This window comes from Thermobia domestica, chromosome 5 (genome assembly GCF_964235325.1).
Source record: "Thermobia domestica chromosome 5, izTheDome1.hap1.1, whole genome shotgun sequence".
Taxonomy (NCBI): Eukaryota; Metazoa; Arthropoda; class Insecta; order Zygentoma; family Lepismatidae; genus Thermobia; species Thermobia domestica.
This window is the reverse complement of record NC_137458.1, coordinates 256,225,535-256,252,654: the sequence shown is the minus strand read 5'-3', so window position 1 is coordinate 256,252,654 and position 27,120 is coordinate 256,225,535. Positions and strand designations below refer to the sequence as shown.

Sequence of the window (27,120 nt, the reverse complement as noted above, 5' to 3'; positions counted from 1 at the left end):
GGACAAAGAAAGTGAATCTTGTGCAAAATCTGTATACACAAAGAAAATGAAATGAAATGAAATCTTTAAATTTTACGTCCTACGTTATGCCGGTTAGGCTAAATGAGACAGTGATGATGAGAAATGAGTGAAATTGTGGAACGGAAAAGGTGGGAGGAAACGAAAGAACCCCGAGAAAACACATGCACACGGTGTTTGTTCATCACAAAGCTCACTTGGTGCGAGCTGGGATCAAACCAAAAAGCCTATGCAACAGAAGTGAACACTTTACTAGTGAGGCACCGCGGTCCCTTGTACACAAAGAGTCTGCTAGCAATATTATTATCTACCTCGAAGGTAAATTCGAAAAAATAAAAAAAAAATAAAAAATCTCGGACTACGAGAGTGTGGTAACACAGTGCAAAGGTAAAATCTTTCAGAACAAAATGTGGAAGTATTAACAAATTTGTCCTTCGAGAAGAGACGACAGAAAAGAAACTGGATGTTCAGTACGAAGTGAAGCGTATAAAAATGTATATTGAAGCATTTTTTTTTTTTAATTACAATTTGCGCTTGTGAATTTTCTTTGTGGAATTGTGGATAAGGAAGGAAATATAATTTTTTTCTATTTTTAAGTAAGCTGCACAAAATTAATACAAATTATATTCTGTGTAAAGTAATTTCGTACCAAGCATTTGCCCATATTTTCCTCAGAATTTATGTGAAAATTCGTGATGAAGTACGTACACATTGGTCGGATACCTGTGATGATGATTTTTTAAGGTACAGTAAGTCTAAGGTTATTGTATATATATATATATACAATATATATATATATATATATATATATATATATATATATATATATATATATATATATATATGTGTGTGTGTGTGTGTGTGTGTGTGTAAATAAGAACCACGAATAATTTTATTTCTTCGCGAAAAATAGCACCGAATTCCGGTAAAGAAAAAATTAAACCAAGAAAACTTCAGACCACTCGTAATGTTTCTGTACGTACATTTCATAAATTTCTACTCTACAACAATTCGTAAAGTTTATAGTCTTCGAATTAAATGCCAGACATTCCTAACACTCCCCTAAACTCTCTCATTCATTTTTCTAAAAACTAGATTTATTAAGTTGACTATCTTATTCATTATTTCATTTTGTTGATTTTTACATTCTACGCTTCAGCCCTCTAGGCAAAAGAAGTCGATGAGAAATGACTGATCATAATGAAACGAACGACAAGAAGATAATTCATAAAGTCCATGCTCATACTGAGATTTGAACCACAGATAGCCTTAGATTGCTTAGTTTATTCAAGGACTTGTAAACCTATGATTCACTTAAACTAAATTACGTTTGAGTCATTATTCCGATCGTATAACATAAAGTTTCAGGGATGTAGGCTTTGAGCACAGTTTTTTCTTCTTCTTCATAAGCGTGAGATGAGGTTTCTACTTAATGATTGAACCGTTTGATCAAACGGTTCGGTCATATAGCACCTTAGTATGGCGATGATATATATCCAAGCTCTCAAACTTTGTAAGATACGTTGGTGTCAGAGTCAAATTTGGCAAACACACTCCTCCCATCTTGCTGATCATATTACTCGCTTCCAGCATAAACTAAAGTGCCTACGACCTTGCAAAACTCGTCTGGAGGTGATTTCTTTATAGATTAAAAAAGGGTTGGGTCATTGATCAGATCAGGAATACTTTACGCAATCAAGATTCAAAGGGAGGAGGTAAATCAAGATTCATCAGCAAATATCAACATCCTGTTTTCATAGGTGAAGCAACTAAAGAAAATCCATTAGAATGTATGATACAAAGCTAAGATAAGAAACTTATCCCTTTGAGGATGCTCTGATCCTCTAAAATATCTGTCTGGAAGACCAAAAAACGAACATTAAATGGTGGTGCAGAAGAAAGAAGATGAATTAGCTTAACCATGAATAGAAATAGCTAGATATACTTCTCTGTTACATCTTGCCGTATATCATCCACCCACCAGCTGTTTTGCCAAAAACCGGTTTCACTCATGGAAAGTACAGATATACCCCTGAAGACAAGCGTTGTTGCCATAGGGTATATAAAGGTTCAACAGTCAGTCTTACCTTGAATACGTTTTGTTTCTGATTTTTTTTTTTTTTTTTTAAATTTTATAAATGTTTTGTCTGTTTGTCTGGAGATGTTTGTGTGTACTTTTCCTTGTTTTGTTTGCTTTCTTGTGAGTGGTTCATAGGTGCAACGCTTTAAGCATTACTTTAAGCTTTAAGCTTTTTAAACAAGGAAAACATTTCTAATTATTAGCTGGACGAATGAACCTACTTTGTAATCAAAACCCAACAATGATGTTTTGATCAAATTGAACAACAGCAATAAGAAAAAGAAGAAAACATTGTTGCGTGCGTATACATGTGGCTAACTGGCTATTTTGTATTCGGCAATTCACTTCCGACACTTTACACTCCAAATGCTTAAGAAAGAAGATTGAAGCAAACGAAGAAGAAAAAGACCAACGAAAGAGTGAGTGAGAGGCTCATCTCATTAAAAACAAAACACGAACGAGGGGCCTCAAAAAAAGAAGTGTAGTATGTATAGATGTGTGTATATGTATGTGTGAGTAAGTGTGTTTGAAAGAAAATATCAAGTCCCTCAGGAAAGTGACGTCACAGAAAACATACCCAAAGACCACGAAGAGAGAGAAAGAAAGAGGAACCTACCAAAGACCAAGAGGGCGTTCTTTGGAGAATCTTTTCCAGCAAAGCCAGCTGGAAAGCCTAATCAACTTTTGGTCGGCATATACTACTGGTACCAGTATCCATCTACCACCACTAACACCAACGTCATTGCAAAGCAGCACCAAGACGAGATAGTTTAAGGACATCATCCATCGGTGTTTTTAGTGTTATTGGTTGGTTGGTGCGTTGACTTCTTTCCGTTTGGGGACTGTCCTTGTGCAACAGAAGAAGTCTCATCTTAAAATCTTCAGCATTCGTGCAAGGGCTTGTGTTGACGACCTCTCTAATTCTTCTTCTTTTTCTTCTTCTATTATCTTCCAACTACTACAACAAAACGCACACTGTTTTAGCTGACAAGTTAAAAAGCTGAAGAACGACAAGCGTTCCTCACCATTGCAGCCTCCGGGTTCTTCTCCTCTCTTCCAGGATATTCGAAAATGCATTTACAGGTAAGAAAAGTAAATTCTTTTAATAGTCATTTATAATAATTCCACATCTTACGTTTCACTTCCTATTTGTTGCGTCAACATTCGTTTGATTGTTTATTCTATACGAATGGTTCGAATTGCCCAATCGACGATAAGAGCGGACATTGTCCAGCACATATAGAAGAGCGCAAAATGCATACCAAATAAGAATAATCGAGTCTGTTTTGGCAACCTCAACGGGTTTCACAGTAGCATACGACTCGTAAGCAATGCTAATGGTTTTGCAGACGACATTTACACTTTAGGGAAGGAAGAAGAAAAATCCTTGACAATTTACAACTTCAAGTTTTCAAGGTAGCTCATTGACTTTTGAAACATTAAAAATACTTCATTCATTGTGCTATTACATACTTTTTTTCCCTAGCATATGTATGATTTGTTTATTTTTAACATTAGTGTATACAAAAATGACTGTTAAACTTAATGAGTAAAGAATGTTAATTGCATTCTTTTTGTTTACCACTTATACCATTACCTACAGTTTGCAACACATGTTTTTTTTTTTTAAGTACCGCGCTCGGTTTAAAAACATATATTGCAAAGAGGGAATAGTTTGTTGAACTTAGTATTACGTTGTTGTTGGGTTTTCCATAAACACCTGTTACAATGGAAACAAAAACTCTCGTTTGTCATCTGAGAGTTACCTTCAAAAGGCAAAACCATTTCTCACCAAGATCAGTTCTCCGAATATAATCATTAGTGTGTCTTATTTCAAATTGCACCATAACAATTTTCTATTGCCTGCAAGCTGTTGCTTAAAACTATTTCTGCCTCTGGTTATTGACAAGTCTTTGGTTTAGAGGATTCAATGTATACTGAACATGTATGTATGTATTTCGTGTTATTACTTAAGAAAATATCAACATCATTTAAACAATTATTGGTATGATCATTTGTACTTCGTTGCTAACATTATTATTGTATTTATTCATTTAATTAATTTTGCATTTATTTATTTATTTATTTATTTATTGTTAATGATTGCGATTGAGGTTAGTTTAGAAGTCGTATTCAAAGCCAGTTCTAGATCATCTTCAAGCCTACGTTTTAAATATTTCGATTTCAAAACATACTATATACGTATTATTTATAGAATTACATTAATCTATACTTATCGTTGTATTATCAAAAATTTGTCTATACTAAGTTCGTTGAAATATTATTCACCTAAATCAAGAAAATTCTAGCCTATCATTAACTTTGATATGGTGTTCTTACGTCATTTTTGTTTATTTGTTTGTTTGTTTAATATATTTTTTAAGCCCATTGACTTACATGAGGATTTTTTTTCTGAAATGAAATTTTAATGAAAGTATTTTTTTACGTTGAGTTGAGTTGATTTTGAGTTTAACGTCCCGTTCAGCAGCGAGACTATATGAGACTTGGACCTACTGATTAACGTGGAACCCGAACCAGATGAGCTCCCGCCGGGAATCGAACCCGGGTCCCCCTGCCAAAGGCGCGTACGCTAGCCGCTTAGCCACGAAGAATCTCAAGTGATTTTACGTATTTTATTCTTCATGTCTAGTTAATATCGCTTGCTTTTTTCAAACCCATTTCCATTATTTAAAATTTTATTAGCTGAAGAAAAGAAAATAATTGTTAATATATGTGAAACTTAGATCCCATTTCCCAAGAACACTAGCGTTAGCCATGATCTGTGTTTGGGGAGAAAGAAAGCCAATAAAGAGAAATTTATTTAAATCTATCAACATCTAGTTTAAATAATCATCAACTGTAGAATAAGATCCCTTAGGCTTGGAACGGGAATTGGAGTCGATGTTTGTGAGCCCTAGTTATATCAGCTATAAGCATATAGCTTAATGTGAACCCCAGTTACACTGAGAATCGAACAACAATTGTATTTCATAAACCAGTGGTTCTCATACGGTGTGTCGCAGTCTCGTGGGGATAATATAAAAATGATCGAAAATGACCGATATCAGAGAGCGCTTTAGTAATAGTAAACAGTAACTGACTAACGGAACATATTACTATATTTTTTCTTATTATTTAACCCAGCGAAGCTTAGACATTAGTATGTACTAAAATCACACTTATCCTGAAAGGATATAGAATTGAGTGCTTGATCACCCTTGATAAAATTCTGCATACGTCAATGAATCTCACACTATTATAATTTATATTATTAATAATAAAAGTTAAAAGTGTAGCGATGTCGTAGGCAATTAATAAAGTGTGTTCTCAGTTAAAAAAAAAAGCTTTGGAAACACTATCTTAATAAATAAATTAATAAATAAATACGTGATAAAAATAAATAAGTAAATATACTCATGTGGTGATACAACGATATTGTTTATCTACGAGATAAATTACTTCCATTTTCTTGTAATTATTTTGGGCAACGGTGCTTAAAAGTACACAATCTGTTGAATAGAAGAAGAAGAAAAAAGAAAATATATGTTGTTGATTCAAAATAAGATTTAATCTTAGTAGTTAAAAATAGTATATGTTGATTTTATATGTATAAACTGTACTAGTTATGTACAGTTTATATGTATAAACTGTAAAAGTTGCTATGACAACCAAAAGAAAAAAATATTATTATTAATGGAGATGTAAAAGAGAATAAAAGGGGAATTCGACAGTGGCCGTCACGGCGAGTGTCTCGTGTGTGGTGTGCTCTGAGGAAGAGAGAGAAGTGGGAATTCCTATACACCTACGCTACACTTACACTTTTTTTTTCATTTACACGTACATACATCCCCTTCTTTTTTTTCTGCTCTTCGTTCTTTTTTCGTTTTACACTTCCCACTTTCCTCTAACTTTTTGCCCTGTTCAACTTGGCTTTCAGCCCCCTTTCACTATCTGAACTTCTGTCCCGATTTTGATCTGTTCCTGACTTTGACCTTTTTCCTGATTGTGTCCTTTCTTCCCAATTGTGTCCTGTATTTTATTCTATTTCGTTTCTGAATCATAAATCCTCCGTGTGAGGTACACATTTGACCATTTTGCAATTGTAGCATACATGACTAGCGAGCTGGTGCACCTACCTATTTGACCAGTTATGGTCTAAGACAAGACAAGAATAAAAAGTAATGGTGTTACAAGATGACGTGTCTGATTCTTGTAGTATTGAACGTGTTGACATATTTTAAAAATTACGCAAACTGTGGGCTAATAACATATAAGCATATTAAGTTAATCGTTACAGTGAAAAGTCCGCGGCCTACCAGAAAAATAATTTTGCTTATAAAATAATGTTATTCATCAACATAATCTCCTTGAAGCCAAATGTACTTCTTCCAGTGGTCCTGTAACATTTTGATACCCCTGAAACAATACAATTCATTAAACTCTGCAAAATAGGCATCCGTTTCCGAAATTAACTTCTCCTTAGCGAGAATTCTCTATCCCTAGAGCCATCTTTTCAAGTTAGAAAACAAATAATAGTCGCTGGGGGCCAGATTTGTAGAATGCGATGAGTAGGGAAGCAATTCGTAACCAAAATAATCCAATTTCACCATCGCTTTCATGGATGATTGCTCAGATGCTTTGTCAGTAGGGAACAAGATTTTTCTTGTTTGAATTTGGTCGTTTTTTCTTGGTTGCCTGGTTCAGTTTGTCCAAAATGTAACAATACTTGCCAGTTGTTGGTTTAGCTTTCTCCGTATAGTTTATGAATATTATGCCATGCTCCTCCCAAAATACACTGGTCTTGCCGAACAAATATTGTGTCTTTGGGCAATTCGGTCATCTTTACCTCACTTGCAACCATTCTGCAAAATATCTGTTGGATTCCTGTATGAAAATAAATCCATTTTTCATCAGCTGTCACGATTCGGTACAAAAATTCCGTTCGATTACGCTGAAACTACGCCAAAGCATGCTCCCAATCAACACGCTAGTGCATCTGTTTGATAGAGTTGAGTTTAGCGTCCCTTTCAGCAGCGAGGCTATATGAGATGGGACTTACTGCTTTTCGTGGAGTCTGAACCACATGAGCTCCCACCGAGAATCGAACCCGGGTCTCCCACGCCAAAGGCACGTGCGCTAACCGCGTAGCCACGAAGGAGCTCGTTTGATAGAAAACGCTGCACTCTTCTCGCAGACATCTTTTTCATACCTAAACCTTCATTTATATTTTTGCGCACATCTCTTTGTGTTGATATCATTATGATGTCAGCTCTCTTAATCACTTTAATGTTTTGATCAAACCAATACGATGCATTATATATATAAAGGTAACCAAAAAAGTTCTGTCGCTTTTTATGGAGGTCTGTGTTCAATTGGCCCTCACACATTAAGTTGAATGCGAATAGATATAAGGTGAAGGTCAATTGTTGGTATAGATACGTGCGTATATCCAACATACTACCTGGTTGTGGCAACTCAGTTACTTCGTGAAGCGTGAGGACTGACTAAACATAGAACGTCCAGAGAACGTCATAAGGGCGTGTATGCTGTACGAGTTCAAATGGGCTCAAACACCGCTGCAGCAGGGCGTAAGATATGTCAGGCCTATGATGAAAGTGTCGTGACTGCACGGACAGTGCAGCGATGGTTTAACAAGTTTAAGGACGACGACGAAACACTCGAAGACGCACCACGTGCCGGAAGACCAACATATTTACGAAATGAAGATCTTTAGGCAGCAATTGAGGCGAACAGTGGCCAGACAGGTGAGGAATTGAGACTACAATTCAATGTGAGTGGAGAAACCATTCAGCAGCACCTCCACCAACTTGGAAGCACTACAGGTTGGTTCGATGGATTTGACTCTGGGCTAGAAGGCAACGAGAGCATACACGCGTGTTTCTTTGCTGTCTTGTCTGACGAAGAAGCCTTTTCTGGACAGGGTGTTGACATGTGATGAGAAGTGCGTCCTGTACGAATCTCCATGGCGCAGTCATCATTGGTTAGCACCCCAGAAACCGGTTCCAAAACAGCCGAAACCAGCACTCCACCAGAAGAAGGTAATCCTACGTGTTTGATGTATTGGTTTTGGCACTATTGTATCCGCCATACTCCCCGGACGTTGCATTGTCCGATTATCACCTGTTCCACACTTTGGACAATCACCTTAGAAGACGCCAGTTCTAATCCCTAAAGGTGCAAAATCCCTAGAGGAGCAAAATTCACTTGAAACCTTTTTCGCTGCACGGCCCACCAAATTCTACAGCGATGGAATCCATGGTCTTTCAGAACTTGGCAGAAGGTCTTGGTATTTTTGATCTTCTAGGTACGTCTTGTGTGATATATCTATGTTCGAATGTTTTGGGTGAAAAAACGATTGAACTTTCTTGGTTACCTTTATATATATATATATATATATATATATATATATATATATATATATATATATATTGCAGTAGCTGCCCCATTTCGACAAAGTGAACGTCCAGCATCAAAGATATACGTACAGTCAGGAACAAAAGTTCTTTCCGTTTTGGCAAAATTTATTTTGAGGATAACGGTTGAATATACACCGTTTCAACGAGTTTCAAGGCTGGAACGTACAGAAAACTACATTCTTTTTAATTTACCGAAAACTGTATTCAAATTGTCCTTCCATTTGGAAGATATTTACGAAACTAATTTCATCAAACGGAAAGGACTATATATTTCGTGTGATTTTCTTTACTGTCTTTAGTAGAGTTTATTTAAGTAGTTGGACCGTTATTAATTGTTAAGAGGTTGGTTCTGCATTTCTGTTTAACAGGTCACATAAAGACCATGTTATTTTCATAGACCTCTGAACGAGTTTGGGCTACATTTTTGTATCCATCCAGGTTCCATCGCAGGAGACCCAGATGAGGTTTCCGGTGGAAACTCTATCCTTAGTTCTCTAGTCCAGCTCTTGATTTCCAGGTTTGACAAAGGAAAGAAACTGATCATCTAAGCTTTAATCTACAGGCTTATTGTTACTGCTTAGCTAAGTTAATATACATGTGCTAGACTCTCCGACAGAACACTTACTAGACATAGACATATTTTCGCATTCTAAACAAGAATACGTACAATTATGATCTTATGATCTAATTCCGTACTTTTAAAATAATTTTATTTCATTACTTCAATATTTATTGTGTAATTGTTTCTCTTTTCAAAGTTTACTGTAAATCTGCTGTAAGGAGACATTTTACCTAGTTATGTTAACTAAAATACAACAGCAAGTACATCTGCCATCAGAAGAAACGACAGTAGAACATGGTAATTATTGCTTCCTCAAATAGTTCGCGATTTTGATAGTTTTCAATGTGGCATATTAAACTCCACAGGAATTAATAACTAAATAATATACAGTGAAACCAACCTCAACTAGCATCTTTTAATAGCGAACATCTTAATATGACGTACAACGTTTTTCGTATCGTCAAAAGTGCAGGGTGTCTCAAAAGTCCCCTGACATACGGTAACTCGGTTATTATCAGAGTTACAACAAAATGTAAGAGGGAAAACCGTCTCCAAATATGATGTTTGCAATCTAAAATAAAGGATTTTTTTAATCGGACGAGCCGTTTAGTTTGTACACTTTTTATGCTACCAACATTAAAAGAAAATGCAACGTTACCATTTACCTGGATCCACAACATAAATGCATGAAGTGACTGTTTGAAATGGGGCTGGCCATCGACACGATAGTGAAAATGACAACAACTTTATTCACTTATATTGTGGGTCAGGTAAATGGCAACGTTGCATTTTCATTTAACATTGGGAGCATAAAGAGTGTACAGCTCAAACAGCTCGTCCGATTTAAGAAATTCCTTCACTTTAGATTTAAAACACAATATTTGGAAACGGTTTTTCATCTTTCATTTTATTAACTCTAATAATAACAGAGTTGCCATATGTTAGGGGACTTTTGAAACACTCTGTATATGTATTATTGTAGGAGAGAAGCTTTCCTTTCACGGACACTCTCAAATACGGACAAGGACCGTCTTCTTTTATTTCCAACGTTGTAGTAACCTTTACATAACAAACAACAATTATTCTCAGCCTAAAAACCATAATCGTTTTTACCACAGAAAATGCATTCTGCAATCAGAAAATAAATCTTTAATTGGTTCCTGTTGTGCTGTACGGTTGCGAAATATGATCGCTTACTCGGAGAGAAGAACGCAGAGTGAAAGTTTTGATAATAAAATCTTGAGACGAATACTCAAGGACCCAAGAGGAACCGGAATGGGGATGGCGGAAACTTCATAACGAGGAACTGTATAATTTATACGGTTTACATTATTAGGGCCTTCAAGTCTAGGAGGAAGCTGAAGTGGGCAGGTCATGTAGTTAAAATGGAAGAAAGTAGGAACGCTTTCAAAGTTTTAACTGGAATCCAATCAGAAAACGACCATTAGGAAGATTTAGGCGCAGATGCGAGGACTATATTAAGATGGATCTCGCAGAAATAAGAATACAATGTAGAAACTGGATCCAGTTTGGCTAAGAACAGAAGTCAATGGAGAACTTTTGTGAACGCGACATTGAACCTCCGGGATCCTTAGGCCATAGAATTAGTTAGTTTGTTAATTGGTTCCTTCAACTGGTCCACGAGTTACAACCAAATTGAGACCAAAAACTAATAACCACTAGATTACAAGTCAGACAACTATAAAACTACTGTAGATTTATCCCAATGAATTCATAAACCGTCATGATTGGTTAGTTTCGTCTACATTTTCAGTATTTGGTAATAATTAGAGACCGGATGACAAAATGCCTATTCTTTAATATTAAAGATATGATCAAAGATAACATTTTAAAGTTTATATGGGGGGTTATAGTTTCGATTTAAGCCAATTTTATTTTGCCTATTTCGACCTTTACTGCCTAAATAATTGCTTTAGTGCCTAATGTTGCCTATTCTATACATTTTCTTCAAATTAAGCCTTCATTGGAAAAATGTAATTTATAGAACATAAATAATAACACATATATATTAGGTGTTTGTAAATACAAGCCCGTGGTACGTTGCAATATATATACAGAGTGAACTTCAAAGATGTGCACATACTTCGGGAAGTGATTAGTGATATCAAAAGAAGACAAACAGTCCTCGTGTATTTTGTCTAATTCCGTGTCATGTACAAGTGATAGAGTGCCAACTTGGAATCGAAAATCGAATCCTGACAATTGGAACGAAACCGAAAGATGTGCGCATACTTCGAGAGGTGATTCGTGACATCAAAAGTAGACAAAACGTCCTCTTGAATGTCACCAATCACCTCCCGAAGTATCTGCACACCTTTATGTCTCGTTCCAATTGTCAGGATTTGATTTTGGATTCCAAGTTCGCCCCCTTGTCACTCCTATACGACGTGGAATTCGACAACATGCAAAAGGACTTTTTGTCTTCTTTTGATGTCATGAATCACCTCTTGATGTATGTGCACATCTTTCAGGTTCTCCCAGTATATATGAAAGGCATAACAAGCTTCGTTTTTATATATACAATAAAAGAAGATATTAACAAAGAAGTATGTTTCTATATTCTTTGAACATTATCTATGACTTGAATCTAGTTTTTAATTATATTGAATATTTATCTTCATTATTTCCAGTTACATTTTAGTGCCGGTGTCTTCCCACTTGCGACAGTCCTATTAGCGACAGGAACTGTTAACTGTCCTATGAGCGACCGATTCGATCTGTTAACTGTCCTATGAGTCACCGATTCGTTCATACTAAGATAATGGAAGAAGATAAATATTGAAGTTTTCTTCTTTGACTTGTTTTATTCTTAATGTGATGTAGAACCTAACAAAATGTACTATGAAAAATTTCGCTCTACCTGAATTTAATACGTGAGAATGCTCTCATTACATTAACAATCTTTTATACGTTTGTCCTAATATTATATTTTTGAATTAATTTATATTAATATATTGGCTCTATCAAGGGGAAAACTGACTAAATAATTAGAGTAGCTCCGCCTTTGTCTATGATTCTAATATAATTAAAACGGGCCTGGACGGGTCGCGGACAGTAAAGTTTTAACCATACAATCATATTTCTCGGGCCTTTCGAGCCTAACTTTGTAAATATACTGTACAACGAAATTTATTGGACCGTTCTTTCTGGAGAAATTTTAAAGCACAACTGCAAAATTAAACCTCTAATTACTGTAAATAAAAACACAATTTTACCGTAATTATTAAGTTTCTGCAATTCGGGCTTATTTCGGGCTCATTTGATTATCACACGAGCTCGGGCGTAAATGCTAAAACATATTTCGGCCTCGGTTCGGACCTCATATCATAAATTCACGGGCCGGGCCGGGCCCGGACTAAAAATTCCGGCCCATGCAGACCTCTACCTCGAATTCTCATAGGTTTACGAATTGCTACTATGTAAACTTATTTGTGTAAATTCAAGAAAGGCGTTGAAAACACTTACTTTCTTAGCTTAGTCCATGATATATCCCTAACAAAGATCGTGTTGTCCTTGTATAGCCCCTTATACAAGAGACAATGCCTTGCCGTCTTGGATTATTGTTATGCTAAACAACTCCCCTTCAGCGCACGAAATACATATCTCACAAGAGACGAAATGTTGCGTGTTGAATAAAAAATGGTTTTCCACAAAATTAGTATATTGAAGTATTTCTTAAAGGTTTTGACAAACATGTTTCTTTTGGAGAAGAAAAAAAAACTTAGAAAACCATTTATTTCAAGTGTACTGATACACTTTGTCTTCCTTCTGAAATATGTTCTCTTCTTTTATGACGGTAAAATATTTCATGCTGGTATTCTGTCAAAACGTGCAGAAAATAAGCTAAATTTTGGATTCCGCAAGGTAAGTAGTCTACTTAAAATTAACACATTAAAATTAGTCGATATTTCTTTTAATATTTCAAAAGACGCAATTCCTCGGATTTTAATTAGCAAATAAACTAATAGTAGGACAGAATATCTATTTGTGTTTTTCTAGTAGGATATCTTTGGGTATTAGCAGAATGGTCGCTTTACGCACGGGGAAAATAAAGTTTGAGATAAGATAAATAAAAAGAAAAATGTATAATACCTAATACGTAGAACGTGCAACCATTTGTTACAAATATGTCGTGTGAGTCATCTACCATTCCAGGGGGTTTACGTATTTCATTATCGTATTCAATGGAACTTCGATAATCAAATGAAATAAAATGGAAATTTAGTTTAACGTTCCACAACTGTGGCTTTTAGGCTAAAGCAGACCGATGGATGATTAAAGGAAATGAATTTTTGTGAAATTAAAATGTTGTGTTTCTCCACTGGGGATTTGATAATCAATTGTTGTGTTTAAGTTTAGCGTTTCTTTTCCAGTACAGAGTCTATGTGAGACATGGATCTACAGTATGAGAGATGATACGAACTACCGTAATATTTTCAATACATTCCTATCGAGAATCGAACTCGAGACCTTATGAACCAAAAGTGCGCGTGCTATCCACTAGGCTAGCAAGGAAAGCTTTGTTGACAAATTATATTTAAAAAACTATATTATAAAATTATATTTATTATTATATTTAATTTTGCGTCCCAGGTTTATGCCGGCCAGGCTAAAAGAGACGGTAATGATGAGAAATGAATGGAATAGTGGAACCAATAATGTAAGAAGAAACGGGAGACCCTGAGTAAAACCACGCGCACGGTGTTTGTTCACCACAAAATTCACTTGGTTCCAACTGGGCTCGAACTAGGGAACCCCACTCACCAGAGGTGAACGCTCTACCACTGAGTCACCGCGACCCCAATTATATAATCTTACCGACAGTTGATTACACTAGTTAACAAATTTAAACTTTTTGTTTGTTACATGAGAAAAATCAACTGATCTTAAAGGAACTTTTTGCGCTGAATTCGAATATGCACTCGGTTTCTCTCCATCACGTACAGTTTTCCCGTAACAGAGGGATTTTCGGGAAATTCCCTCAAAAATTTCCCTTTTTCAGATATTTTATTCCCTAGCTCCTGTCCCCTTACATATAGTAACATAGAAATTATACCTAAGTATACCTTGATTTATATTTAATAAACCCTAAAAGTTTCGTAAAAATCGCTTTGTTCTTTCTAGAGAAATAAATATATTTGTATGTATACTGTGTGCACTGTTTATTGCACCTGATAGTAATGCTTTCAGATCTCCTGAGTTGGGGTAAAAACGATTTGCTTTATTACTACAAACACAGACATATAAATGAATATTTACAATAGTCAACAACACACTTGTATTGCTCTCTGTAAATTAAAAAAGTGTATAAAAATAGAATGTACTTCCAACGTATATTTTTTTAAACTACAGTATATGTATATCTTAATACATATATATACAATTCTCCAAGTTTTTTCGTTTTGTTCATGAAATGGTTATCAATATTTGTTATCAAATGTAACAGAATGCAAAAGAAAGAAAGAATGGAATACAGACTCATTGTTGACAACAATGAACTAATGCAGTCTGAATTTTCCACTACGGTATCGTTTCCCCCCTCCCCCCGCGCATTTCTTTCTTTCTTGTGTTCTTGACACCTGGTGAGGGAGTTTTGTACATTTTTATATTGACGTGTGGTTTAACACTACTTCACTTTCAAAGTTGTCTTTGCTGCTAAGAGTGCTTTCATGTTTGATCTTAACGGCATTATACCCAACTAAGACCAGAAGTTTAGTTTGGGATCAGTACAATGGCGTCAAGAGGACAGCGTTCGTGTGTTAACTCACCAAATAGTTTTTGTTATGTGTGTGGCCAGTTTGTAGTTAAAGGACAGTGTAGATCCATTACGCCATCGGTGAAACTAGCCTATTATATATATTTCGGATGTCGTGTGGGAGATCAGGACAAAACTTGGGCACCCAACATTATTTGTGCGTCGTGCTACGTCACTTTACTTGCATGGGCCAAAGAGAAACGGAGGTTCATGAAATTTGCTGTACCAATGGTGTGGAGAGAACCCACCAACCATCTGGATGATTGTTATTTTTGTCTCACAGTAGTTAAGGGACATTCTAAAAAAAGCAAATACACAATAAGTTATCCCAACGTTAAATCCGCAATTAGACCTATTCCGCACGGGGATGAACTTCCACTTCCCGAGCCCCCTACCAACTGGGAAGAGATATGGCCAAAAGACTCTGATGATGATCATGACCTTGATGAACCATCGACATCAACATGTACATCCAAGGATCCAACGTTCATCCCTGACTGTGTTCGCGAGCCACATTTCATCCGGCAATGTGAACTTAATGACCTAGTCCGTGATTTGCACCTGACAAAACAAGAGGCGGAACTTCTGGGATCAAGGCTCCAGCAGTGGAACTTATTGGATGCAGAAACGAACATATCAGTGTACAGGAAAAGGCATGTTCAATTTTCAAGCTATTTCTCAATGCAAGATAATGTGTGCGTATGTACGGATATAAATGGGTTGATGGCGGAGCTAGGAATTCCTTACGTTCCAGAAGAATGGAGGTTATTTATCGACGCGTCAAAGGTCAGCCTTAAAGCTGTCCTTTTACATAATGGAAATAAAAAACCTTCTATACCACTTGCGCACTCAGTGAAGATTAAGGAATCCTATGACACCATGTCAACTTTGCTAAATCTTATAAATTACAAGGACCATTGTTGGCAAATATGTTGTGATCTCAAGGTAGTTGGTATTTTATTAGGACTACAGTGCGGTTACACGAAGTACCAATGTTTTTTATGTTTATGGGATAGCCGAGCTGATGACAAACATTATGAAGTGAAGGAATGGGAACCTAGAGTGAATTACGTACCTGGAGAATGCAACGTCAAATACGCTCCTTTGGTAGATTCTAATAAGATATTACTACCGCCACTTCATATCAAGTTAGGACTTATGAAAAATTTTGTCAAAGCCATGGACACATCTGGTGAAGGTTTCAAGTGTTTGCGAGATAAGTTCCCTAACCTGAGTGATGCTAAGATTTCAGCGGGAGTGTTTATTGGTCCCCAAATTAGGAAATTAATGCTTGATGATAGCTTTGACAGCAAGTTAAACAGTGCTGAGCTAGCTGCCTGGACAGCATTTAAGTGTGTTGTGCGCAACTTTCTGGGCAATAACAAAGCTGAGAGTTACACAGAAATCGTACAGGACATGATACAGAAATACAAAGAGTTGGGTTGTAGGATGTCTTTAAAAATCCACTTTTTGCACTCCCACCTCAGCTTCTTTCCTGCTAACCTAGGTGCTCTCAGCGACGAACAGGGGGAAAGATTCCACCAAGATATAATGGCAATGGAGAAAATTTACCAGGGACGATGGGATCCTTCAATGATGGGGGACTATTGTTGGTGTCTTGTTAGAGAATGCAACATTTCTTACAAAAGAAGGAAGTAGTGTACGTTTTTGTAACCCAATGGAAGTTTCATATATTGTGATAGTTTTGATTGTCTTTTCATGACCTTTTGGTACATTTGTATTATTGTTTATTGTAAATTGTCACACTTGTAAATTATATTGTATTATATTTTATATATGTGTTCGTGGTAATAAAGTAAAACGTTTTACCTGAACTTAAGAGATCTGAAAGCATTACTATAAGGTGCAATAAACAGTACACACAGTATACATACAAACATATTTATTTCTCTAGAAAGAATAAAGCGATTATTACGAAACTTGGAGGGTTTGTTAAATATGAATCAAAGTATACTTAGGTATAATTTCTATGTTAGTATATGCAAGGGGACAAGATCTCTGGGTGTAAAATAAACGAAAAGGGAAATTTTTGAGGGATTTTCCCGAAAATCCCTCTGTTAGGGAAAATCGTACGTGATGGAGAAAAACCGAGTGCATATTCGAATTCAGCGCAAAAAGTTCCTTTAAGAACAGGTATTTCCTTTTATGTAACAAAACCTTTGTTAACTAGTGTTATCAAAGGAAAATAATAAAAAAAAGTACATTTCAACTCAAGTGCTGACTGGGGCATGGTAGCTGAGGGAGAGAGCGCTTGTGGGGTGTGGTGTCGCTGTTTCGATCCCAGGCTAAGGTGTCCTTGGGTTATCTCCGAGTACTCCGTTTTCCTTCCACATTATCATTCCACAAATTATTCCATCATCGTTCACATGCCTTAATCATCGCCTCCCTTAGCTTAAAGGACATAACGTGGGGCGTTAAACTGATAGATTTACTTTCATTTTCAGGTACTGACTTCGTTCAAGAATTCATTTCAAACAGTTCAGTCATTTTGTCGTAATAATGTGAGATATATAACATCGATTTCATTTTTATTTTTACGTACAAACAGATTTGGAAATTGAATTGTAAAGAACAATTACAGTATTATGAATCCAAGTGCAAGGCATCTTAAATTTAACTTAATAAGTAAACCAGGATGAATCTAGAATTGCAATATGAAGAGTACAGTGGAAAGAAAAGCCCAAAGTCCAAAAAGTTAAAGAATTGATTTAGTTGATTTTGAGTTTAACGTCCCTTTCAGCAACGATACTATATGAGACGGGATCTACTAATTAACATGGCATCCGAACTACAAGAGCTTCCACAGGGAATCAAACTCGGGTCTCCCACGCCAAAGGCTCCGCTAACCCCTTAGCCATAAAGGAGCTCCAAAAGGTTAAAGAATATAAATATTGAATCAGTTATTTGATTTGTGTTTAACTTAGAGTCTAGTAATATTTTAAATAATCAATTGCTTCAAAGTCAGCCAACTAGTAATACAGTGAAACCTCTGAATAACGGACACCAATGGGACATGAATTTTTGTCCGTTACTGAGAGGTGTCCGTTACAGAGAGGTTACAGAAATTTAATTTCTCACAACGTTAATCGTATGCAGTAAGATAAAAAAATACATTATTTTTGAGCGTAAATACGTAAAATTCAATATGAAAATGCTCTATTTAGTATGTATTTGAGTTACTGGGAAGGACGATGGAGAAATTCATTTCTGTTAACTTATATCATTGCTGGGGGATGTATTAATATATTCGTATACTGCAAAGGATAATGTATGTATGATAATTTTCTTAAGTACATGTCATCACATTGTAAGCAATTTTCATTTATTTCAAATTGTCAGAACCTCTCAAAAGATGCGTTAGGAACCAACTAATCGGCCAAACTCTTTTGTTTAGCGAAAAATGCATGTTTTTCTTCTACAAGGGTAATAAAACTCTTTAGCAAGTGTCCACTGAGAATCCTCAGTACGGTTGCATAACAAACATGTGTGTGTGTGTGTGTCGCAGAACCGAGAGTAATTTCTGTCCGTTATGAAGAGGTTATTAAAGTGTTTGGGGGAAAAAAGGACTGTCCGCATCCGTATCTGAGAGTGTCCGTAAAAGGGAGGGTTTTGTTCCGTAAGAGAACATATATTTTTGCCGGGACAGAAAAATCTGTCCGTATTATAGAGGCGGCCGTTATTGAGAGGTGTCCGTTAAGGGAGGTTTCACTGTAGTAGTTTCCTGGTACTTTTTATACGTGTATTAGAAACACTTCACAACTGTATTAATTTCATTTAATTTGTTTCCGGAAAGAGATTAATAGATCTAATGGATTTAAGACTATGATGGTTTGGCGTAGATTTTTCCAGAGATTGACTAGAATAAGGATATTTTAACCTTTTGATTTTGGCCTAGCCACAGATGGTACGAAAAACATTCACAGGTTTAAATAGTTGAAAAAAATCAAATTACTTTTGAATTTATTAAAAGGAATTATTTTCTTAAACGATCTCATACTTTAGCTAATATAATTCTTCCATAATGGAAGTAGTCTAGTCGGAGAAATCAAAGAGAAACACCAACTTAGAATACAAAACCATAAGCCATCGGTTATAGCATACAAATAGCATACATACATACAATAAATACATGACTGGAATGTTAGTTATGTTACACCGAAAATTTGTTATTCAGAACTAACTTAGAAAACCTTCTCGATAGAACTATGAGAAGGGGCACGGTGGCTTTGTGGTTGAGCGTCTATCTCTGGTGTACAGGGTCCCTTGTTCGATTCCCGTCCAAGTAAGTTTGTCGTAGACAACATCGTGTTCGTGGGTTTTCTGGGAGTGCTGCCTTTTCCTCCCATATTCTCATTCCACCAATTCTTCCATCATCATTCACTTGCCAAAAATCATGCGTCTCTTTTATCCTAATAAGCATAACCGTGGGAAGTTAAACTGAAAAAAAGTACTATGAAACGACAACTAAAGAAATATTAAGCATGTGAAAGTTCCAGTGTCTCATGGAGAGAAGGAATTTTTGAGGTTTTACCCCTTTCAACAAAATTTATGAGAAAAAAAAAGATTAAAATGTTAAGATGTGTATACAAAAATCACCTGTGTCCTGAAACGATATGAACATGGGAAATTAAATCTCCGGTTTGGTTAACAAAGCACAACACACAACACAACTACAATCTTCCAACAACGACTGCTTAGTTTCGATTGAACCAGTAATGAATTACTACGACAGGAATATTTGTCGATATTGTCGGTACAGTCGAAAGGTAATCCTTCTCTACTTATCCTGAAATCGCTTTTGCAGAACTTTTGGCACCACTGCAACAAATAAGGAGGCCTATGTGACTTTCCGATTTCAAAAATGGCTTAGGTTCGAATAACATCAAATACAATAAAAAGAAATAAATTTTGTCAAACCAGCATCCTTACAAAATTCAGAATCGTAAAAAGCTGACACGTTTCTGTCTTTGTTCGGAACGAGAAAGACCATGAAACAATGGTCAGTTACTGATGAAATTGCCATTAAGAGAAGTTGTTCTTCTATAATAGAAGTTTTATACATAGATATGCCCACCAGCACCCGGAATGAAATCTGAAACATTGATCACGATTCAGGGGCAGATCCAGGGGGGCCGATCGGAGCGATCGCCCCCTCCCCAGAAGAGGAAACTTTCTTATTTTATATATAAACAAAATCCATCCCAGAGTTTGGAGCTCTTAAAAGTAGAAGTATTACACACACACACCCAGAAGTCCGTCCTGGATCCGCTCCTGTCCCGATTAATACTTTGACATTGTATTTAAATCTGGAACAATATCACAAAATAATTAAACTTGAATCTATTGAAAAATGGAAATGAAAGCTGTTTGTAAGAATCATTAAAAAAAATTAAGTTTATGTATTCTTGTAGAATGTCCTGTGTAGAATGGTCCTCATTTAAAATAATAAACGCTAGTATACATTTCGAAGGCAAATAATTTATTCCGAGTTAATAAATTTTTAAACAAATTCAAAAACTGCATTAGTATTTTTGAGACACGAGACGAGACGAGACATTTCACGATACGTCTAGTCTCGTCTCACCTCAAATAGTTCAGTCTCATCTCGTGGCAACACTAGGAAATTTAACCGTACTCCTTGACAAAGTTTTGTGTACTCCACTGGTAAGTTGCGTTGGTGCCAGTTAAGTTTCATCTGAAGGCTGTATTCGAGAAAGCAAATTTATATTAACAACAGTTGTAAGTCCACCTTTTGTTTCCTAACTCAGAATACACTTTGTAACAGTGTATCTAAACAGAGTTTGAGGCAAATTTTCAAATTCTTGCAGTAAAATTACTACAGACAGGTTAAGTTTAAAACTCATTAGAATGTTCAAAACATCATCGAAAACTTCACATATGGATGTAATCATGTGTTTCGGACAGAAATTATGTGTTTTACATATATGAATAACTTTCCACCTTTCATAATAAAATCAAAATTACATCTACCATAAATCATATAGCATTCCAAAGGTCGTGACCATCTCTTGCAATGTTCACTTGCAGTTTTATTTTTTAGTTTACGGTGTAGTTTATGACACTGTACACATTAAACAATATTTATCCACGCATGATTCAAAGATTATCACTTCATTTGCATAAAGCATTTTTCATGTTTGAAAAGTTGATTGCAACATAAAGTGCTTGTTAGGTCTATAACAACCGTTACCTGTCCCAGCTTTATAAAGCATGGTTTGAAAGCAGGAACTACTCAGTTATGTATGGAACCATTACCTGTGGTTGCAATTTTAATTCTTACGATTGTCTTTTATTAATATTTATTTATAATATTTATAATATTAATAATATATTAATAATATCGAAAACGACTCACTTAAGTATTTTGTTATTGCTAAAGCTTATATATTTGCCCCCTAGGTCGTTTTCGACCCAGTATCATTATTAGCCAATTGGAGATCAGGTAAAACGAAATGACACTAAATTCACCAAGAATAGTTCGAAAATGATCTATTTTCCAAAATAAATCAAAATACAAAACAAAAAAGATAAGGCCATATATATGAGTTAATGGAAATCCGCATATGAAAATATTAAACTACAGGAGACGAAAGCAGTTACAATAGTGAGTAGAAACTTTCTGAAGGATGTGGGAGGCATGGTGGCTCAATATTGACCTCTGGTGTGAGACGTCCCTGATGTAATCCAAGCCAAGTGAGTTTGTATTGGAAAATATTGAATTTCTGGTTGTTCTACTTTTTACCGTTTCCTCCCACATTCTCATTGTACCAATTCTATCATAATCATTCACATTCGCTATTCATCCTTCTACCTTAAGAGTCTTCATCCCGGCGAAATTAAAATACCGCTAATTTTACAGTAATTATGTGATATCTTCAAATAGATAAAAGATAATCGAAATGTGGAACAAGAGCGCCCTAGACAATATTATTTTACATGAGAAACCGTTATCACGACTCACTTATCTGCTTTCGATTTCGAGCCATTTTGAAAATCGGCATTTATTTTCGCGTTTCTAAACAGCTGAAAACGGAAAAAAGCTACTAGGTGACTTGTGATAACGGTACCTCACGCAAAATAATATTATCTAGGGCGCTCTTGTTCCATATTTCAATTATCTTTTATCTATTTGAAGATATCACATAATTACTGTAAAATTAGCGGTATTTTAATTTCGCCGGGATGAAGACTGTTAACCTAGAGAACATAACTATGGAACTTTTCTTTTCTTTATTTCTCTCTTTTTCTTTTTCTTTTTTCTTTTCTTTTTCATTCTTTCTTTTTTTGTTAAGAATGTCGACGAGGATTTTTGGCTTAAAGAAATTATCTAAACATTTACTTGCGAAATAATGAACATACATTTTATGGATGATCTAAAAATGGGACAAAAGGTTGCGATCTTGGCCAAGAATTTTAGGAATGATTCAAAAAATGCATCTAAATATTGCGATCTTGGCCATAGTTTTTGGATCAGGGAACACAAAATTTTTGAACGGTCCCTAAATCGAGTTTTTTTTTTTTTTTTTTTTTTTTTTACGGAATAAGCACAACATACTGAATTAAGTGATAATTTGGATTTGGCTATACTATATGTAGTTCTCCAAATATAAGGCCTACAAGAAAATTTTTTATTGAAATACATTGGATCTTCTGATGTATTTTTAGATCAGAAGCCACAATTTTTTTTAACGATCCCTAAAATGAGTTTTCGTTTTCGTCTTTTTTCTTTATTCTTTCTTCTTCTTCTTCTTCTTCTTCTTCTTCTTATTATTATTATTATTATTATTATTATTATTATTATTATTATTATTATTATTATTATTATTATTATTATTATTATTACGGAATAAGCACACCATACTGAGTAAGTGATAGTTAGGGTTTTACCACACTATAATTAGTCCTCCAGATATAAGGCCTACAACAAAATTTTTGCCTGAAATATATAATTTTCTTTTGGTAGCAAAACTTAAAAGCAAGATGACTGAGTAAAAATACGAACCCGAAAATTTCCGTGGTTGATTGGTTGAATTAGAATTCAGTTTCCCTTTCACCAATGTGGACTACATGAGATGTGGACTTACAGCCTGCATAAGCTTTCACCCGAAATCAAGGCCAGGTCTGTAGCGACAAAGGCACGTAGGATAACCGTATATCTACGAGGGAACTCTCCATCAATTTCAAGATACAGGGTAAAATGCCAGTATGTTACTTTAATAAGTGGAAACATCATACTCACATATCGTCACTGCGCCTCGAAGAACCGCTATGTAACATTTTTGTCGAAAAATGAGTTATGACGTGCAAATAAACCTGAAAGCTGTCAGGCAGCGTCCCTTATATGTGATAAGTAAATATTCAATTGTTTCGCCACAATTACGAAAAAAACAACACTAGTTAACAAAGGTTTTGTTACATAAAAGGAAATACCTGTTCTTAAAGGAACTTTTTGCGCTGAATTCGAATATGCACTCGGTTTTTCTCCATCACGTACGATTTTCCCGTAACAGAGGGATTTTCGGGAAAATCCCTCAAAAATTTACACCCCAAATTTTCGTTTATTTTACACCCCAAGATTTTGTCCCCTTGCATATACTAACATCGAAATTATACCTAAGTATACTTTGATTCATATTTAACAAACCCTCCAAGTTTCGTAATAATCGCTTTATTCTTCCTACAGAAATAAATATGTTTGTATGTATACTGTGTGTACTGTTTATTGCACCTTATAGTAATGCTTTCAGATCTCTTAAGTTGAGGTAAAGTTGAGATCTCTTTGTATTTCTGTATCATGTCCTGTACGATTTCTGTGTAACTCTCAGCTTTGTTATTGCCCAAGAAGTTGCGCAAAACACACTTAAATGCTGTCCAGGCAGCTAGCTCAGCACTGTTTAACTTGCTGTCAAAGCTATCATCAAGCATTAATTTCCTAATTTTGGGACCAATAAACACTCCCGCTGAAATCTTAGCATCACTCAGGTTAGGGAACTTATCTCGCAAATACTTGAAACCTTCACCAGATGTATCCATGGCTTTGACAAAGTTTTTCATAAGTCCTAACTTGATATGAAGTGGCGGTAGTAATATCTTATTAGGATCTACCAAAGGAGCGTATTTGACGTTGCATTCTCCAGGTATGTAATTCACTCTAGGTTCCCATTCCTTCACTTCATAATCTTTGTCATCAGCTCGGCTATCCCATAAACATAAAAAACATTGGTACTTCGTGTAACCGCACTGCAGTCCTAATAAAATACCAACTACCTTGAGATCACAACATATTTGCCAACAATGGTCCTTGTAATGTATAAGATTTAGCAAAGTTGACATGGTGTCATAGGATTCCTTAATCTTCACTGAGTGCGCAAGTGGTATAGAAGGTTTTTTATTTCCATTATGTAAAAGGACAGCTTTAAGGCTGACCTTTGACGCGTCGATAAATAACCTCCATTCTTCTGGAACGTAAGGAATTCCTAGCTCCGCCATCAACCCATTTATATCCGTACATACGCACACATTATCTTGCATTGAGAAATAGCTTGAAAATTGAACATGCCTTTTCCTGTACACTGATATGTTCGTTTCTGCATCCAATAAGTTCCACTGCTGGAGCCTTGATCCCAGAAGTTCCGCCTCTTGTTTTGTCAGGTGCAAATCACGGACTAGGTCATTAAGTTCACATTGCCGGATGAAATGTGGCTCGCGAACACAGTCAGGGATGAACGTTGGATCCTTGGATGTACATGTTGATGTCGATGGTTCATCAAGGTCATGATCATCATCAGAGTCTTTTGGCCATATCTCTTCCCAGTTGGTAGAGGGCTAGGGAAGTGGAAGTTCATCCCCGTGCGGAATAGGTCTAATTGCGGATTTAACGTTGGGATAACTTATTGTGTATTTGCTTTTTTTTTTTTAAGAATGTCCCTTAACTACTGTGAGACAAAAATAACAATCATCCAGATGGTTGGTGGGTTCTCTCCACACCATTGGTACAGCAAATTTCATGAACCTCCGTTTCCCTTTGGCCCATGCAAGTAAAGTGACGTAGCACGACGCACAAATTATGTTGGGTGCCCAAGTTTTGTCCTGATCTCCCACACGACATCCGAAATATATATAATAGGCTAGTTTCACCGATGGCATAATGGATCTACACTGTCCTTTCACTACAAACTGGCCACACACATAACAAAAACTATTTGGTGAGTTAACACACGAACGCCGTCCTCTTGACGCCATTGTACTGATCCCAAACTAAACTTCTGGTCTTAGTTGGATATAATGCCGTTAAGATCAAACATGAAAGCACTCTTAGCAGCAAAGACAACTTTGAAAGTGAAGTAGTGTTAAACCACACGTCAATATAAAAATGTACAAAACTCCCTCACCAGGTGTCAAGAACACAAGAAAGAAAGAAATGCGCGGGGGGAGGGGGAAACGATACCGTAGTGGAAAATTCAGACTGCATTAGTTCATTGTTGTCAACAATGAGTCTGTATTCCATTCTTTCTTTCTTTTGCATTCTGTTACATTTGATAACAAATATTGATAACCATTTAATGAACAAAACGGAAAAAATTTGGAGAATTGTATATATACGTATTAAGATATACCTATACTGTACGTTTAAAAAAAATATACGTTGGAAGTACATTCTATTTGTATACACGTTTCTAATTTACAGAGAGCAATACAAGTGTGTTGTTGACTATTGTAAATATTCATTTTTATATCTGTGTGTGTAGTAATAAAGCAAATCGTTTTTACCCCAACTCAGGAGATATGAAAGCATTACTATCAGGTGCAATAAACAGTGCACACAGTATACATACAAATATATTTATTTCTCTAGAAAGAACAAAGCGATTTTTACGAAACTTTTAGGGTTTATTAAATATAAATCAAGGTATACTTAGGTATAATTTCTATGTTACTATATGTAAGGGGACAGGAGTTAGGGGAATAAAATATCTGAAAAAGGGAAAATTTTGAGGGAATTTCCCGAAAATCCCTCTGTTACGGGAAAACTGTACGGGATGGAGAGAAACCGAGTGTATATTCGAATTCAGCGCAAAAAGTTCCTTTAAGATCAGGTGAATTTTCTCATGTAACAAACAAAAAGTTTAAATTTGTTAACTAGTGTAATACTGTATATTGAAATTAAAGGCTTCTAGTTCTCATCACGTACACATTGATCCTCTATAATATTGTTGGAGAAAGCTACAACACTCTCCCGTGCATAATAGATATAGCAGAACCAATTTTATTGTGTTTTTCAAGTACTTCCTTGTATTTGACAGTAAGAGTTTGGAATGTTTTTTACTTCTTCTGAAGTTGTAGTTTTAACACATAGCGATTCTTCGAAGCGTATCGGTGTCATTATTAAGGAGAAAAGAGCTTCCGCATTGCCAAGTGGTTAGCGTTTTGAATGGAAAACCTGGGTTCAATTCCCGGTGACAGCTCATGTGGTTCGGATCCTCCTGCGTTAAGCTCTAGATCCTTGCTGTTGAAAAGGTAGTTAAACTCAAAATCAAATAATATCAAAATAAAATTAACTCTTTCAGTTTAAAGTTCCATAATTATGCTCATTAGGGTCAGGGAGACAGATGTTTAAGGTAAATGTATGATGATGGAAGATCTAGTGAAATGAGAAAGTGGGAGGAAATTGTAGTTATCGTACCCCGAAAACACATACGGACACGATGTTACCAAATCAAAATTAAGGAGAAAAGTTTCATTATTTATTTGAAGTCTTCATTCCAGATATTTTTCAATCGCTAATTTTGACTTAAATACCTATAGCTGAGACCATAGTTTCAAATTCAACAGTAATTCAAGTTATATTTCTTTTATATTGAAATTGAATACAATTTCTGAAGATTTAAGAAACGGCGATAATTTGGCGCATTCAGTGCTTAGTGGAATCAAGACCACTATAGGTCATTTTGGACATGTTTCAACCTTAAGATATCTATCTGAAACTCTTTACACAGCTTAAAAGATTTTGTCTCCAGATACTGTAAATACTTCTTAATCTGTGTTTTTAGTTGAAGCGGAACGCCGTTCCCGAAAATATGTCACGGGTGGGGGGTGGATTTTTGTGACTTTCGCATCAAATTTACTGACTAACACGTGCTGTTATAGGACAAAGGCTGAAGTTGAAGGCAATTAATAAGTGCAAATATTTTTATTTTCTTCCAAA

The 27,120-nt window shown here is 35.7% G+C and overlaps 1 protein-coding gene across 1 annotated transcript in view; it reads left to right on the top strand.

Moving 5' to 3' along the window:
* Positions 1–2,677: 2,677 nt before the first annotated feature.
* The window catches only part of LOC145684825 (uncharacterized), a 40,177-nt gene continuing 15,734 nt past the window's right edge, over positions 2,678–27,120 (top strand). Inside the window, exon 1 of the mRNA XM_081757192.1 lies at positions 2,678–3,181. Coding sequence (XP_081613318.1) covers positions 3,170–3,181 — 12 coding nt within the window. The 5' untranslated portion in view covers positions 2,678–3,169. The remainder of the gene's footprint in view (positions 3,182–27,120) is intronic.